General features: G+C 40.0%; 1 protein-coding gene across 1 annotated transcript in view; it reads left to right on the plus strand.

Annotated features, from left to right (window-relative positions):
• Positions 1-15,414, plus strand: part of ATP10B (ATPase phospholipid transporting 10B (putative)) — a 77,892-nt gene that overhangs the window by 56,233 nt on the left and 6,245 nt on the right. Inside the window, exons 11-18 of the mRNA XM_065409985.1 lie at positions 724-1,345; positions 1,868-1,974; positions 3,186-3,312; positions 4,991-5,175; positions 9,862-10,177; positions 11,856-11,932; positions 12,436-12,561; positions 13,944-14,144. Coding sequence (XP_065266057.1) covers positions 724-1,345; positions 1,868-1,974; positions 3,186-3,312; positions 4,991-5,175; positions 9,862-10,177; positions 11,856-11,932; positions 12,436-12,561; positions 13,944-14,144 — 1,761 coding nt within the window. The remainder of the gene's footprint in view (positions 1-723; positions 1,346-1,867; positions 1,975-3,185; positions 3,313-4,990; positions 5,176-9,861; positions 10,178-11,855; positions 11,933-12,435; positions 12,562-13,943; positions 14,145-15,414) is intronic.

A 15,414-nucleotide genomic window follows, 5' to 3' on the forward strand; every position in this document is an offset into this window, starting at 1 on the left:
TCTCTGTAGTAACTCAGAGCCCTCCCCATCTAGTGCCCCATCACCAGCCATTGGATATATTTGCTGCTAGCAGTCGCAGATCAGCTACATGCCATTGTAGGCAGTCTCATCATACCATCCCCTCCATAAACATATCAAGCTCAGTCTTGAAGCCAGTTAGCTTTTGTGCCTGCACTGCTCCCCTTGGAAGGCTGTTCCAGAACTTCACTCCTCTGATTGTTAGAAACCTTTGCCTTATTTCAAGCCTAAATTTGTTGATGGCTAGTTATATCTCTTTGGTCTTGTGTCCGCACTGGCTCTTAAATTAAATAACTCCTCTCTATCCCTACCTACAAATCTCCCTGTCTACCACGGTGCCAGTCTTAAGTAAGATAAATCAATATGGCTACCTCAGTGTCTGCAGCATTCCCTTCTACTTTAGGAAATATTTTGAATGCTACAAGGTTCTCACTGAAAAACTTTGCTTAATTATCTCAGGTAGTTGGTGAGGTTTTTAGGGCACCACTCTGTCTCTGCCATAGATCACCATTGAATCTAGAAGCCAACTTAACTGTTGTCCTGAAAATCCCTTGACATAATTAGTTAGAAAAAGGACAGCCGCATATTTTTTTTAAAAATCATTACTTTGATGCACAGCACAGCCCTGGGAATTTGCAAATGTTCTTGTGGCTCACCTTGTTTAATTTCAGGTGTAATGTTCCCAATGTCTTCTCATGTCTCAAGGTTACAGCGCCACCACTGATGAAACCATCAGGGATCTCCTTGGAGAGGATTCACCAGCTGCTCCAACGGCTAAAATTAGCAAACCTTGGTCAATCTTTCTCATTGACTCAGTCCAGTTCAGACCTAGGAGCAAATGTTAATGCAAAGAACAGTAAAGAGAATCCAGCTGCCACAGACTCCTGTAACAAAGATGACATTTCCACCCACACTTGCGCCAACTCAACAGATGGTGACTACGATGGTGATGCTAGAGCAGATGCAATGCCCAGGAAAGGCAGCACAGAGATGGGGGGCGCCTCCCTGGATGAGGTGTTTGGGTCTGTTAGTCAAGGCCATTTGCAGCCAGAATTTTGTTACGAGGCTGAGAGCCCAGATGAGGCAGCCCTTGTCCATGCCGCCTGCGCTTACAGTTTCACTTTAATGTCCAGGACCCCTGAGCAGGTAACTGTGAGGTTGCCACAAGGTACCCTCCTGACCTTTGACATACTTTGCACCTTGGGTTTTGACTCAGTCAGGAAAAGGATGTCTGTGGTGGTGAGGCACCCCTTTACCAATGAGATAATTGTCTACACCAAGGGAGCTGACTCTGTCATAATGGATTTACTGGAAGACCCTGCCAAAGGTAATTAGTGCACCAGCTAGTGAACTATTATCGTTATGTTGTCTGTTAATAAGTACGGGAAGTTTACAGTACTTCTTCCTGCATACAATATTATATCCAAGCTTTAGGATTATACAGGAATAATAAGTCCCTTAGTATAGTATTATTGCTGCAGATCAAAATAGAGGTATTTGTTTAACCTGAAGAGGGCTTGAAATATGGAAAAGGCTAATTTGGATTCACAGGCAGCCTAAACTAACTGGATGGTGTACTCCGCAATAATATTGTCATACAACCCCGACCAGTGTATTTTAACTTGGCAGCAATGGAGCAGTAACATAAAGAAGACCAAGAAATGCTATCCTTGAGCATATGCTTGTGGGGTTATGGAACACAAATTAATATTTATGGGCTTTGCAAGGGACTGCTGTTCTGTTAGTACACCAGCTCCTGTGTTGCCTGTTTATTATTATTATTATTTTGGCTGTTGGGTATGGAATGCTCTGTACTAGAAATAAGTAGCTGACTGCTTATTTTTCAAAGCTGACATTAATATGGGGAGGAAGCTGAGAAGAATACATGTTAAAACACAGAAACACCTGGACTGGTATGCACGATATGGCCTGCGAACCCTGTGCATAGCTAAGAAGGTAAGGAGTAATCAGACTAATGCTATTTGTTAACGATGTCCTGTACATGTGAACAGATTTATGACTTGTGAAATGTGAGAATTATAAACCCTTATGCATAAAGCCACAAGCCAAATCCTAACTGCCTAGGATTAGAAGGGAACTTTTCCTATGGACAAATTGATCTTACACTTTTTTCTGAAGTATTTGGTCACTCTCAGAGACAAGATCTTTTATCTAGATGGGTCACTGGTCAGCAATATCTGTCTCCTGTGACTACCCTATCTATTCCTAGTTAGTGAGTCCAGGCAAGATCAAACAGAATCACAATTTATTAGCTGTTCTTTTAAATTTTATTTGGCATTCAGCTTTCAAGCATCTTGTACTCAATTTGGAGCAGTTGTGCTTTATCCTGATGGTTTTAATGCAGAGGTGATGAAAGTTCAGCCTATGGGTAAAATCCAGCCCATGGAGGTCTGGAGTCCAGCCTTCAGAAACAACATGTCCCAGCATGCAATGCTCTATCTTGGTCCTTGCTGAGCAGCACTGGGACCAGTTGTCTTTCCAGGCCATGCCTCTCTTAAAGAGAAGACAGCTGCTGTCTATACCATTTTATGCAAATTGAGAAGGCAGGTCTGTTTGTCCTCATCGCTACTTGTCCATGCAGCTTTCAGTTGGGCAAGGTTAAAGGTCATGTGATATGTTGCAAATGGACTCTGGGGTAGTAATTACCACTCTGGGATCCAAAATATTGCTGCCCTATTTCCCCAGTTTAGAACAAGATGAGCTCTTAGATTCAGTGGGGAAGACATAATGCTGAAACTGTTGCATTAAAATATTTTATACCAATAGACTGAAGTAATAGATGCAAGATTGTGATTTACAGGATAAGACTCAAATGCAAAGAAAGAAGTTATTTTTAAAACATAATTGTAGCCGAGGATTCTCTAAAAAATCTATTACTCGGTATTCTACCTCAACAATACTCTGCCCATGCAAACTTTCCATTATGCATCCATACTACTTCGCTGAGACAGTGCTCCTCTCATGGACACCTTTCCTCTCACAATTCCCCAATTCTTCCCCACTGCTTGATTCCTGGTTCTGTTTCATTCTGTGAACCACCAGGAAAGGGTTGTGTTGCACTACGGTGGGCCACAGACTACACACAGTTTGAGCAACTGCTGTACCTAACTCTGAATATGTGGCATACCTGTATCCCTGTTGCACAGGTTTTGAGTGAAGATGACTTTCGGAAATGGGCCAATTTTCGTCGTGAGGCAGAGGCAGCGATTGACAACAGAGATGAGCTGCTAATGGACACAGCACAGCATCTGGAGACCAAACTCACCTTGCTAGGTAGCTAAAAATAAAGATTTGTTACTGAGTGAAACATTGCTTGCTTTCAAGTGATGTTCTTGGTAACCAAAGAAACAATGACTTAGACGAATTTATATTAAAAGGTCTTGCTGTGGCCCTTTGCAATTCTTTGGTACAAATATCAAACTCTTTAGCGCTAGATGCAGCTTCCAAGGGCAAATATTTTTATATGTATAAGCTGTGTCCAGAGCACTAACGTTGGTGCACAGTGTTTTATATTGGTACCTAAGGTTTGTGTGCATATGCACTCTTTCTGTATATACACGCACACACGTGCTTACCAATGGGTTTATGATTTATCTGTGTTCTGCTGTTAGTTTTCTCCACTTTGAAAAAACTACAGTACATCATGCAAAAAGTTATCCATCTTGGTACTTTATGGGACCCATCCCTATAGGATCGAAGCATCATGATTTCATAAAAATGAGAGTAGTTTAATGTTCTCTATCTTGAGTCCAAATGTTTTGCTATTTTAGGCTTAGCTTTTCAAAGGAGCCCAGGTTTAACCTATTTACCTATGTGCCGTATGTTCAGCACTTTGTCATCTTGATCTATATAATTGCAGCCTGTTGTTATTATGGCTCTTCATAATCTCTGCAATGATATTTGTAAAAATTAGGATAATAACAGTAAATACTGTAAACAGAGCTGTAGGTGAGCTAGTGTAGCTGTCAGAATCTCTCACCTTTGCCAACTACAAACCCTCCTTATGCACTCCTACTTAATTTTCCTCAGAGAAGTATCCTTTTCTGCTTTAAGTAATACTGATCTTTAATGTATGGTATCACTGTTACAGCAACTTCAAAGTGGCCTCTAGTGGAAGAGATAAGAGATGACTGTTTATCACTCTTTCATATATGCATCCGAAGAAGTGGGTTGTAGCCCACGAAAGCTTATGCTCTAATAAATTTGTTAGTCTCTAAGGTGCCACAAGTACTCCTGTTATTTTTGCGGATACAGACTAACACGGCTGCTACTCTGAAACCACTCTTTCATATGGTGATTTACCTTCAGTATAAGTATTGGCTTCTTCACCTAAGTTTTCACATTTCCAAAGAGGAAATTTGTTGCATCCTATCTCATTCCTTTGATGGAAGAAGCATCTGACTTGCCAGTAGAGTGTCTTTCAATTAAACAGCCAAGATTCAGTGTAGAATTGCATCCTGTGATGGGAACTGATACCATACTTTTTAAAAAATGCATGTAGTATATTCCTTGGCCAGTACATTGTCATTTTGGAGTATTCAAAAGAAATGAAATGAGTCACTACAGTGCCAAGTAAAATGAATGGTCACTAGTCATTGATTGCTGTTTTTTTAAATCTCAATCTAAATGCAGATTTTTGTATGTGTTAATCACTTAGAACTGTTCAGTATTCATCCATATATTCCCTACAGGACTGATGTGAGGCTTGAGATAATGCAAAAATATAGGGAATCTACATAAAGATTTTCCCTTCCATGCAGGCTTAATTTTATGCCTTTTGAAGTCTATATCAACCACTGGACAGTAGCATTGGCTTAGCTGTTGATACATGCTGGATCTTTATTTATTTATTTAGAATCAAAGATTCCTGATATCTTTTTTTTTAAACCATCTCACCACAGCTTTCAAAGGGAAATAAATTGGCTCACTTCTCATCTTCTCCTTTTACTAGGAGCAACAGGGATTGAAGATCGGCTGCAAGACGGAGTGCCCGATACTATTGCAGCTCTCCGAGAGGCTGGGATACAAGTCTGGGTGCTGACTGGAGACAAGCAGGAAACAGCAGTTAATATTGCATATTCTTGTAAACTTCTGGACCAAAAAGACACTGTGTTTACCATTAATACTGAAAATAAGGTACGTCCAGAGAAGGCTGAAAAGCCTGCTGGGAAGTGCATTCCATTTCCTTCAATGATTTGGGGTTTGGAAATGCTTCATTTTGTATTAATGCTTCATGAAAAGCCAAAAAAAAATAATCCCTCAAGGCCTATTGGAAAAAGGCCTTTGACTCTTTTGATCACACATCATGCTGTATGATTCAAGCAGGTTTTATAGATTATTTTTATGAGATTAAAATATAATGAATTTTCCACATGAAAATAAACTTTTTTTTTTTCCCAAGAAAAATGGGGCATTGAATATTATGCTTTTGAGAAAAGGTAATTTGCAGTTCAAGTGCCTGATCACATAATAGTGTTGATGTTTGGCTTTGCTGCTTGCAATGAATTTTCACTTGCAATGATAATTTAGCTCCAGGTGATTTCTGTAGGAGGACAATTTTAAAGTACTGCATGAGTCAGCTTGGGAAAAATGTGCAGATGTAGATTCCATTCCCTTCAAAACCTTATACCAAGGTGTAGTTAGGGTGACCAGACAGCAAATGTGAAAAATCGGGACAGGGTGTGGGGGGGTAATAGGAGCCTATATAAGAAAAAGACCCAAAAATCAGGACTGTCCATATAGTATCGGGACATCTGGTCACCCTAGGTGTAGTACAATGGAGTTAGGGTAGTTAGGCTTCAAAAGAAATTAGTTATTTAGTAGGGAACATTTAGCACCGCCTGTTTGTTTGGGTCAGCAGTGTACATTCCATTTAACCTTCTCATAATAGTTCTCATGGTCCTGTAAAAATAATGAGATCATTTCCTAGATACTCCCTGTGGTGTGGCTAGCATTGATTTACACAAATATTACCTGTATATTCACTGGTAATAAGAGGTTCATACAGTGAATAGCACAGGCATACTCCACAAAATTGTGGGTAAAGTAACTTTTCTAGATTATCGTTCTCAGCCACTGCTACTCAGAGGTGTTATGTTTCACAGCATACAGAGAAGTTAGATAAAAACATAAAATACTCTTTCTGGAAGGTTGCAAGATAATACTACTTTATTTCTTAAAATCCAGAACCCTAACGCACACTAATCAAAAACCAAACAGAGACAAAGCAGGCTGCTCCTTAAAGCAGGGGGTCACAGTTGAACCCACCTTGCTCTAGACTGGCTTGGCTGCACAAGACCCAGATTGCATGCTTCCTTCTAGAACCCGTCAATTTGCAAGCAGGACCAGGAAACCTCTTACTCTGACAATGTTAGCTTTTAATTTTAACAGTTTTCAAAACACAAGGGAAGCCACAGCAAGCAATCGATGGAGCGAGCTATAACTTCTGAAACAACCAGAGCAGAGTGAGGTGAACTCTTGCAAATGGAAGGTGCCAATGAGGATAGATGCAAGTTTGGCCAAATGACCACAACTTTTTCGTAACTTCAGATGACAAAATAAGATGCCATGACACACCATCCTGCCCTGGCAGCCCTAAAAGGGGGGAGAGGCAGCTGCCACCCACCTCCTCGCTTTTCATTACTCACATCCTGAGCATTCTAACTGTCCACTAAAACCCAAGACCCACCCAATAGGCCTGCTCATTTCCAAGACCTAGCCCAGCTCTGCACAATTACTGCACAAAGACATATTGAATTGTGCAACAAGGGCTTGTGTGTTCCTGCCAATTCATCTCTAATCTGCATAGATGGTGAGTTGATACTTAAACTCCATGGAAGAGATCTACCCATCTCCCATACTCTGTGGTGGTGGGAGGCCAAACCCAACCAAAAGAGAGCCTGAACATTACCCCTCCTCCTGACCAGAATTGTGGACCAGCTCATAGGTGGGCTAGAACAAGTCATCTCTAGGCTTTGCTTGGGATCAAGAGTGATGCTTGTGCTACAGCTCAGATGGCATATGGCAGGATCATGTGATTTATCTGCCCAAGTGACAGCCAAGTTAGTTTCACACATACTTCCATGCAGCTGTTGTGCGGATTAACTAAATGGTTTGTAAAGTGCTTTGAATGTGAAAAGCAATGAATAAGTGTTGAATATTTTATTGTGATGGACACTTTTATAGAGCAGTTAGATGGCCTACTTTGTAGCTTCTTTTGTCTGTGGCTAGCAGCTCCCTAGACAGGAACAGAATTCTGTACAAATGTCTTTTTTTAAAATATATTCTTTTTGGAAATAGAAAGCATTCAAAGCTGATACAGAATCTGGCATGGAATATGTTCTCTGCTTCAATGTGTAAATTTGATTTGATACACATGTCTGCTTTAAAGAAAAGAGGCATATATTTTACTAAGTGCAGCGCCCTGGTTGACCTGATGGGATATACACTTAGTGCATGCAAACTTTCATTTGTATATAAAGTTGAAGTTTTTGATTTCAAATGGGTGTATGGGGGCCTTCTGGCATTCAGTTTAATACTGAAAAGCACCAGTGATTCTGCGAGCTCTATACTGAGAGTGATAAAACTTGCACCCTGCTTTAATTATATTTAGCAGTCTGAAAATAACTTTTTAATGTTAAAAAAATTACTGGTGAAATTGTAAATATAACAAATCTATGATCACCTTGGACTTCATAGTTGTCACAGTGACTACCAAGAATTACATGGCAGTAGTTGGGATATGACTCAGATCCTCTTGTTCCAGAAGCACAATCCCCAACCAGATAAAGTAAAGGAAAATCTCCTTTAACTGTTGCCAGTATATGACTCATGACACACAGCTGAGCATTCTGATCCCATCCAGCAGAGAGCAGTGGCACACATATGCTATAGTAAAGTTCTGGTTGTTAAAATGGAAATTCCTTTACTGTCTTTGTGATGTCACATTTCCTTAAAGATAAAAACACACATACTCAGTGGTGTGCACAAGGGTGCTAAAGATAGATATGCCCATTTTAGGCACCTTGGGATGCACTGTTTTCCACCCCACTCCTGAGCCCAAAATCACATGACCCATTTCTGTACAGGTGGAAAACTTCCCCCAAATCTCTAGTCCACCATATTCACTGATATTGCCACCCTTCAAGTGGGCAGGGAACGTTACTCTTCTTACCTACTCTATTTGCTGCCCAGCTTGGGCTACAACATCAAACCTTTCTTGGCTCCATGCCAGGACATCTGTACCCTCAGTCACTGTTCTGCATCACTCAACTTCCTCCTGAGCTGAGGAAGAGGTGAGGCCCAGCTGCAGGGGTAGGCAGCTGTCAGTAAGGGCTATGGTTCCCTGACAGGAATAGTGGGGAATGAAACCAGATGGACACACTGCAAGAAGGGGTCCCAACCCGTCATTTTTCCCACTGGTCTCAGACGTTTCTTCTCCTAGGTACAGTTACCCCAAAGACTCACCAAAACCCTAGAAATTAGATGTATTCCTAGTGACCAGCACTGGGCAATTAGCCAATTTCTTTAGGGTTAATTAAAAAATACATTAAATTTTCAGTATATATTTCCTGGTTTACACATAGAAAGGCTCTGTTCCTCAGGAACATTTTTAGAATATTTTAGTGATGCAGCTTCCTCTTAGGTGTCAGAGGTACATTTGATTTCAGAACCTCCCACTTACGTGTAATTTAAATCTTACAGCATCCTACGGGTGCACCTTATGCAACATAACATGAAAATAACATTTTAGAGCTGAATCATCACTCAGTAAGGCTGACAGAAGGCAAAAAAGGGGAGTGATTAGCTCTTCAGGTATTCTATGCCATGCCACAGAAAAAGACTTTTAGCACTAACAGCAAGATGAACTTTGGGTGACACCGTATGTCACACTGTCACTGTGCCCTTATGAAATCTTAGGGAAAGGAAGGCAATTTGGAACAAGTTATCCATCCTTGGATATGTTTGTATCCTGCTCCTGCTTAAGCCACTCTAGGGACTGTGTGCCTCCGAAAGAAGAATTCGGTCCAAAACGGGGAAATGCACTAATGAGGGAAGTATCGTTCTGTGACTAAAGCAGGTGCTGTTGGAACCTGGATTAAGTTCCTAGCTATGCCGTGCACTTGATGTGTCACAACACATTATTTAATTTTCAAAACCAGTGGCTACTTTTAAAAATCTGGACCTTAATTTTTATGTCAGGGTGTGTGTGTGTGTGTATATGTGTGTGTGTGTGTGTGTGTGTGTGTGTGCGTGTGTGAGAGAGAGAGAGAGAGAGAGAGAGAGAGATATGAATCATGCCTTCACCATCCCTCACATGGGAGTTGTCAGATTCCATGTGTGCGTGTCTGAAAGAGAAATCTGAATCATGACTTCACTGTCCCTCACAGGGATGTTTGTTGTTATTACTAACATTATTGTTAGGAATGAATGTTAAGATCCTTGCATGGAAAAGGCTACAACAATGCAATTTATTATTAAAAACAATTATTCCATGTTGCTTTCCCCAAATTCTTAGCATTGCATACACAAATATAGGCTCTCTTTGTAAAGCTAGACTTTCTTTTAAAATGAAAGGTCATATTGGAAGCAAATAGCTGTTAAAATGGTCAGTGTTTTCAACATATTTTTTACGGGTGGAGAAGCTGAGAACATCACTGATGTCATCTCCAGTGTGGTAAACTATTGCTGTCCTTTGTTAATTGTTCCTAATGCTTCTGTGACATCCTCTAATGCACTTGGCCTGGTTAGACATACCAATGGGTGATATGGTGTAATGGGAGATGCATATAAGCATTATATAATGATCTCATCTCCCTCCAGGAAACCTGTGAATCCCTCTTGGATTTAACATTGGAAGAAGTAAGGAAGAATTCTAATGTTGAAAGAACAAAATGGAAATTTTTTGGCATTAGCCTGTCATCATCTTTACCAGCCTCTGTGGCCCCCAGTCCTGACATTGGGCTGGTAGTTGATGGGAAAACATTGAACGTCATTTTCCAAGGAAAGCTGGAAGAGAAGTTTCTGGAGCTGACCAAGTACTGTCGCTCAGTTTTGTGCTGCCGTGCCACTCCTTTGCAGAAGAGCATGGTGGTCAAACTAGTGCGGAGACAATTAAAAGTCATGACACTGTCAATAGGTACTTAACTTTCTTAGTCTCTTGCAATTCTAGATTATTTTGGTTTTATGCTTTTTATATTCATCATGAGTTACGAGCACATGGGAAAAAGATGGTGCTAAATATTCTCTCCTTAGCAATAGCCATACGCTTGCAGGTGAAATTTCCTCTTGAAGAGCCTGCTACCATTGAACAACCTCATCTCCCATTAAAGTCAAAGATCAGATGAGGGCACCCAGCAACTTTGAATATCAGCAACTCTTCCTCCCCGCCTCCTTCCAAAACTCTTCAGTTCAGGAAAACCAATCATAATAATAGTTACTCTGCTTGTTGTGTTAACATTTCCCTTTTACTCTTGGATTTTTCTCAATTTTTCAAAACAGGGCATATCCCCAGAGCAGCATTAGATACTGACACGCTTGCTGTTAACCTGCAAGTAAACTAGTTGATGTGAAATCGGCAAGTTTCTTGTTTTCAGTGTGTGCGATTCTACTAAAATCCTTGCAGAATTGACTTAAAAACTTACAACATAACCAAAGCCTGCAGGGACCAAACAAAATATTAACAGGAAGGGAAGGGTCTAATAATTTTTTACATTTCTAGATTTGCATCATTCTTTTAAAGGAAAATGTAAAAGCAAGATATATATTGCCACACTTCCATTTTGTTTATGCCACTTCACTAGTTTACCTTGCTCACAGACTACATGTTTACATACAAACCTGAATATTCTTGCCACAGGGATATTCTTTGTAGTCAAAGATCTTGAAAATGTCACCAAAATTATGATGAGTAGAATTGTGGTTTTAAAGTGGCTTGTTATACTGTATAATTTGCATTATCTTGTGTGATTTAAGTCAAAGAAATCTACAAAATGAATTACTACAAAAGCATGCTTTTGATCATTTGGGTTCCACCAAGAAAAAACATAACAGTGATTGCTAATATGCTTTATATTTGGTATCAGGTGAAATAGAGAGTATGTGAGAAGGAAGTCGTCGTAAAACTATTATAACTCCTGTTTCTTTTACTCAGAACTTTTGAAAACGTGCATTTTTGGGCTGAATTTTTCCATGCATGGTACCTGCCTGAATCTGAATGTTTTAGGCCATTTTTGAGTTATGATAAGATGGAAAAAATTGCTTTTTTGCCATAGGAGGAAGGGGGAACAAATTGTTCTCTAAGGCTATTTTGTTTGGCTTGTTGGTTTTGGTGATAGTTGGAGTAAATAAGCTGAACCTCATGAAGTAAATTTATTTTTGTAGAAAGTCCATAAAAAATAGCAAGTACTTTGGGAAATTTGAACAAATGTGATCGTTAAAATACATGAGTTCATGTATTGCTACCTCAGTCACTGACTCTGCTTAATACTTTATGCTTGCAAGTATTATAGAGGGAGTTTTGCCATTGATTTCAATGGAACCAGAATTTCATCCCAAGAGTTTGTGACCCAAAGGCTCACAGCAAGGACGTATCATACCCAAGTTTCTTGACTGCTTGACCTAATCCTAATCCACCTGACCACAAGGAAAGGCACCAGCAACCCTAAATTTGTTATTGTAAAGATACTTGTCTATCAGCAATACTTTGAGATGTTGCTCTCAGATACAGGCATATAACACTGAACAAAACCAAACCTTGGCATTATTTTATCCTTTATTTTCATATTTCTGGAAATCGGTTCTTTTTTCTCTTCAAGGTGACGGTGCAAATGATGTGAGTATGATTCAAGCAGCTGATGTTGGGATTGGAATTTCTGGCCAAGAAGGCATGCAGGTATCCCTTCAATTTATCCCCCTTTCTGTTTTTATGAAGGAGATCTGAGTAGCTTCAAGGGCTTATAGAAGGACCTTTATTCTGAGTAACAACTTGAAATTAAGATACAAGTTGGCATTATTGCTATCCTGACATTATCCTTTCCATCATTGTGGGACTAACTGTTTATCCTAAGCTTGAAAAATCACCAGATGAATATCCATCAGTGGAATAGCTTTCTGGATCACCTCTTCTGTAGAATTTCCCCAAGATTCTGGTACAAGGCTGCTTTTCGCCCTAATTTCTTTCCAGATGTTCCCCCTCCCTCATCATTCTGGGCTCATTAATACATTTTTATGGTGCATTCTGGAAAGGCAGAAGGGTGCAGTTTCATATTTAGTTAACCAGCCTCAAAGTGTCAACACAATAGTGGGTGGTTGCCTCATTGTTCATTCTTGAATCAGATCACGTTGGGTAGAGAAATAGAATTTTTAATAAATAATCTCAATACTTTTTTATTTAAGGCTGTGATGGCCAGTGACTTTGCAATATCTCGATTTAAACATCTCAAGAAGCTGCTTCTGGTCCATGGACATTGGTGCTACTCTCGCTTGGCAAAGATGGTGATTTACTTCTTCTACAAAAATGTGGTAAGATGCAAAGGATCCTGGATGCCTTGGTTTACTTCAGTCAAGCTGGTTTAAAGTACCAGCTCTTGTAGGCCATGTTTCTTTAATGTTCGTTGAATTGAAATTCCTTTTTCTTCACTTGGACAGTTCATGGTTACTCACAAGTTCACTCTTACTACTCTACTGACCTAAAGCCTTCAGAAAAAGTAACATCTAGATCTTTCACTGTACAAGTTGATAGTACTGTCCCAGAAGAGGAAATACCTCAGTTTAGTGACTTTTATTAGTTCAGAAACTTTTCCAGTAACACTCATGAGCCTCAAAATAAAATTTGCTACCTATTTGCATAAGGAATGGTAGATTAGTGCTAGAAGATGGAAGATGACTTTACATGAGGCAAGAATTGCGTGTGAAACTTGTGAATTTTTGTTATTAATTTTATAGGAATTGCTTGCAAGCACTGGTGCGGTCATATCTAACATTTTTATTAAAAGTTTAATGTATATGCAAATAAGCTGTGCATTGAAGAATAATGTAAAGTGGATAAACTTGAGAGTAATACACTTTCAGCAAGCCTGTGCAAACAAGTCTATTTGACTTGAAATACATTCTGAGCATGAAAGACTATTTACTTAGAATTCAAAGTGTTCACATTTAAAATTTTTTTTAAAGTCATCATTTTAAATAAGGATCATGTCTTATCAATATTAAAATTTGTAATGGAAAACTTTTTTGGTCTGGGCATGCTTTCAAAGCTTAAATGATATTTATTTGCGACATGAAATAGTTTTCTCAACTGGAATGCTGTTGTTCATTATCTCCCCGCTACCATTTGGGAGTGGGGAGAGACCTTTTGATTCCACAGTCACAACCAATTTTTTAAAAGGATTTAAAACTTGGTGTTCAGAACTGAATAATTGAATTGCTCTGCTGTATTTTCTTAAAGGAAATACACTGTGATGCATTGATTTAAAACCAAAATATTCCTTAAAGGTACATTGCATTGATTAAGTAAAGGAATGCAAAGCTATCAGTTTAAGATCTCTCTTAGTGAAATGGATGTGTGGTGTGGAATATCAAGTAGCTAAAGGTGGAATTGATATGTGGTGTGGAAGGATATCTCAGAGCTCTCCATGCTATTTAAACCCCATTGGTGGACCTATTGGCTGGGATTAACTATGCACTGCAAAATGAGGAACTCACACCAGCCCCAAATAGACCATCACAATTGGTGAAGGTCCAAAGAAGAGGCCACAGGAGAACTGTGACTTTGTGGCTTCAGGAGCCCAAAGTAAAATGAAATTTATACTTACCAAAAGCAATTTTTCTTGCAAGGTCGAAATGTTGGGACTGTGTCTACTCATAATGCATCGTTTGGTGGTTTTTGTTCACTTCTCTCACAGAGCTACGTCAGCCTGCTCTTCTGGTACCAGTTCTTCTGTGGCTTCTCAGGGACCACTATGATAGATTACTGGCAGATGATCTTCTTCAACCTCTTTTTCACCTCGATGCCCCCCATCCTTTTTGGAATCCTGGATAAAGATGTATCTGCAGAAACACTCCTAAGTTTGCCTGAACTATACAAGAGTGGGCAAAATTCAGAGGTGGGTCTTGGCTGCTGGTGTAACTGTATGAGATCTGCTGTTTTGTTTGATAAAGCAGTGGTTCTCAACTCTTTTCGTGCTCCCCGCCTCCCTGATATCCACTATCCACCTATTCTTTCTCTTCTGCTTACAGCCACCCAAAGGATTGTGTAACTAGGGTCATGACAGGTACCTGTGAGTGGACTTAAAGTGGAGGTGGTGGTGGAAGCTGGGCTGGGTGCTGGTGCAAATGATGTGGCTGAGTTGGAAGGTGTAAACCGGAGGATTGGTGCGGTCACAAATCTCCTGGGCCTGATTGGCCACTGAGTCACTCCAGTTTCACTCCTGTGTAAGTCCACTGAAGACATAAGGTGGGTGAGGTAATACCTTTTATTGGATCAATGTCTGCTAATGAAAGAGACAAGCTTTGGAGCTTCCACAAAGCTGTTCTTCGACAGAAGTTGGTCCAATAAAAGCAGGGCCGGCTCTAGGAATTTGGCCGCCGCAAACAGCCAAACAAACAAACAAAAAAAAGCCGCGATCGCGATCTGCGGCGGCAATTCGGTGGAAGGTCCTTCGCTCCAAGCAGGAGCTTGGTAAGCTGGTGCCTGGAGCCGGCCCTGAATAAAAGATTTTACTTCACCCATCCCATGTCTTCAACATCCTGGGGCCAACATAGCTATAACAACACTGCAAACAACGTAAGTCCATTGAAGTCAGTGGAGAGCAGCTTTGGAGAATCAAACCCTATACATTGAAACCCTGAAGACTCTCTTAACATCAGAAAGGTCTAATGTCTCTGACCTAAAGAAAGATGAAGTGGAAGAATTAAGACTTTTGTTTTTCATTATTGGGAGATGTAGGAAGAAATAAATGAGTGGAGTTGAAAGGTAACAGCTGAGTGTAAAAACAGCATGGTCCCTGATTTAAATTCTGATGGGGTCTGAGTATTTGTAACCTAAGCAGGAGTTCTAAAGGAAAAGCTTTTAAAGTGAAGATGGCAGCAGAAAGTGACACGTAAACTTAAGACTTTAGATCAACAAAAGGCTGGCAGACTGCGTGTATGCGCTCCTGCTGTTATGTTTAGAAATAGTCCTTTTAATATACAAAGTACTTCTTTTGTCACTATAAGAGTTTGGTGTCCCTGCTTTTCCAGGCCCGGATGCTTTCATTTTTTCCTTTGAATACTCAGAAATTGATAAAAATCAGGGAATATGTATAAGCGATTATATTAAGCTTTTTCTCAAACCTCCCTGTCAAGTTCAGAGAACCAGGCTGATCTTTTATTTAT

This window comes from Emys orbicularis, chromosome 8 (genome assembly GCF_028017835.1).
Source record: "Emys orbicularis isolate rEmyOrb1 chromosome 8, rEmyOrb1.hap1, whole genome shotgun sequence".
NCBI lineage: Eukaryota > Metazoa > Chordata > Testudines > Emydidae > Emys > Emys orbicularis.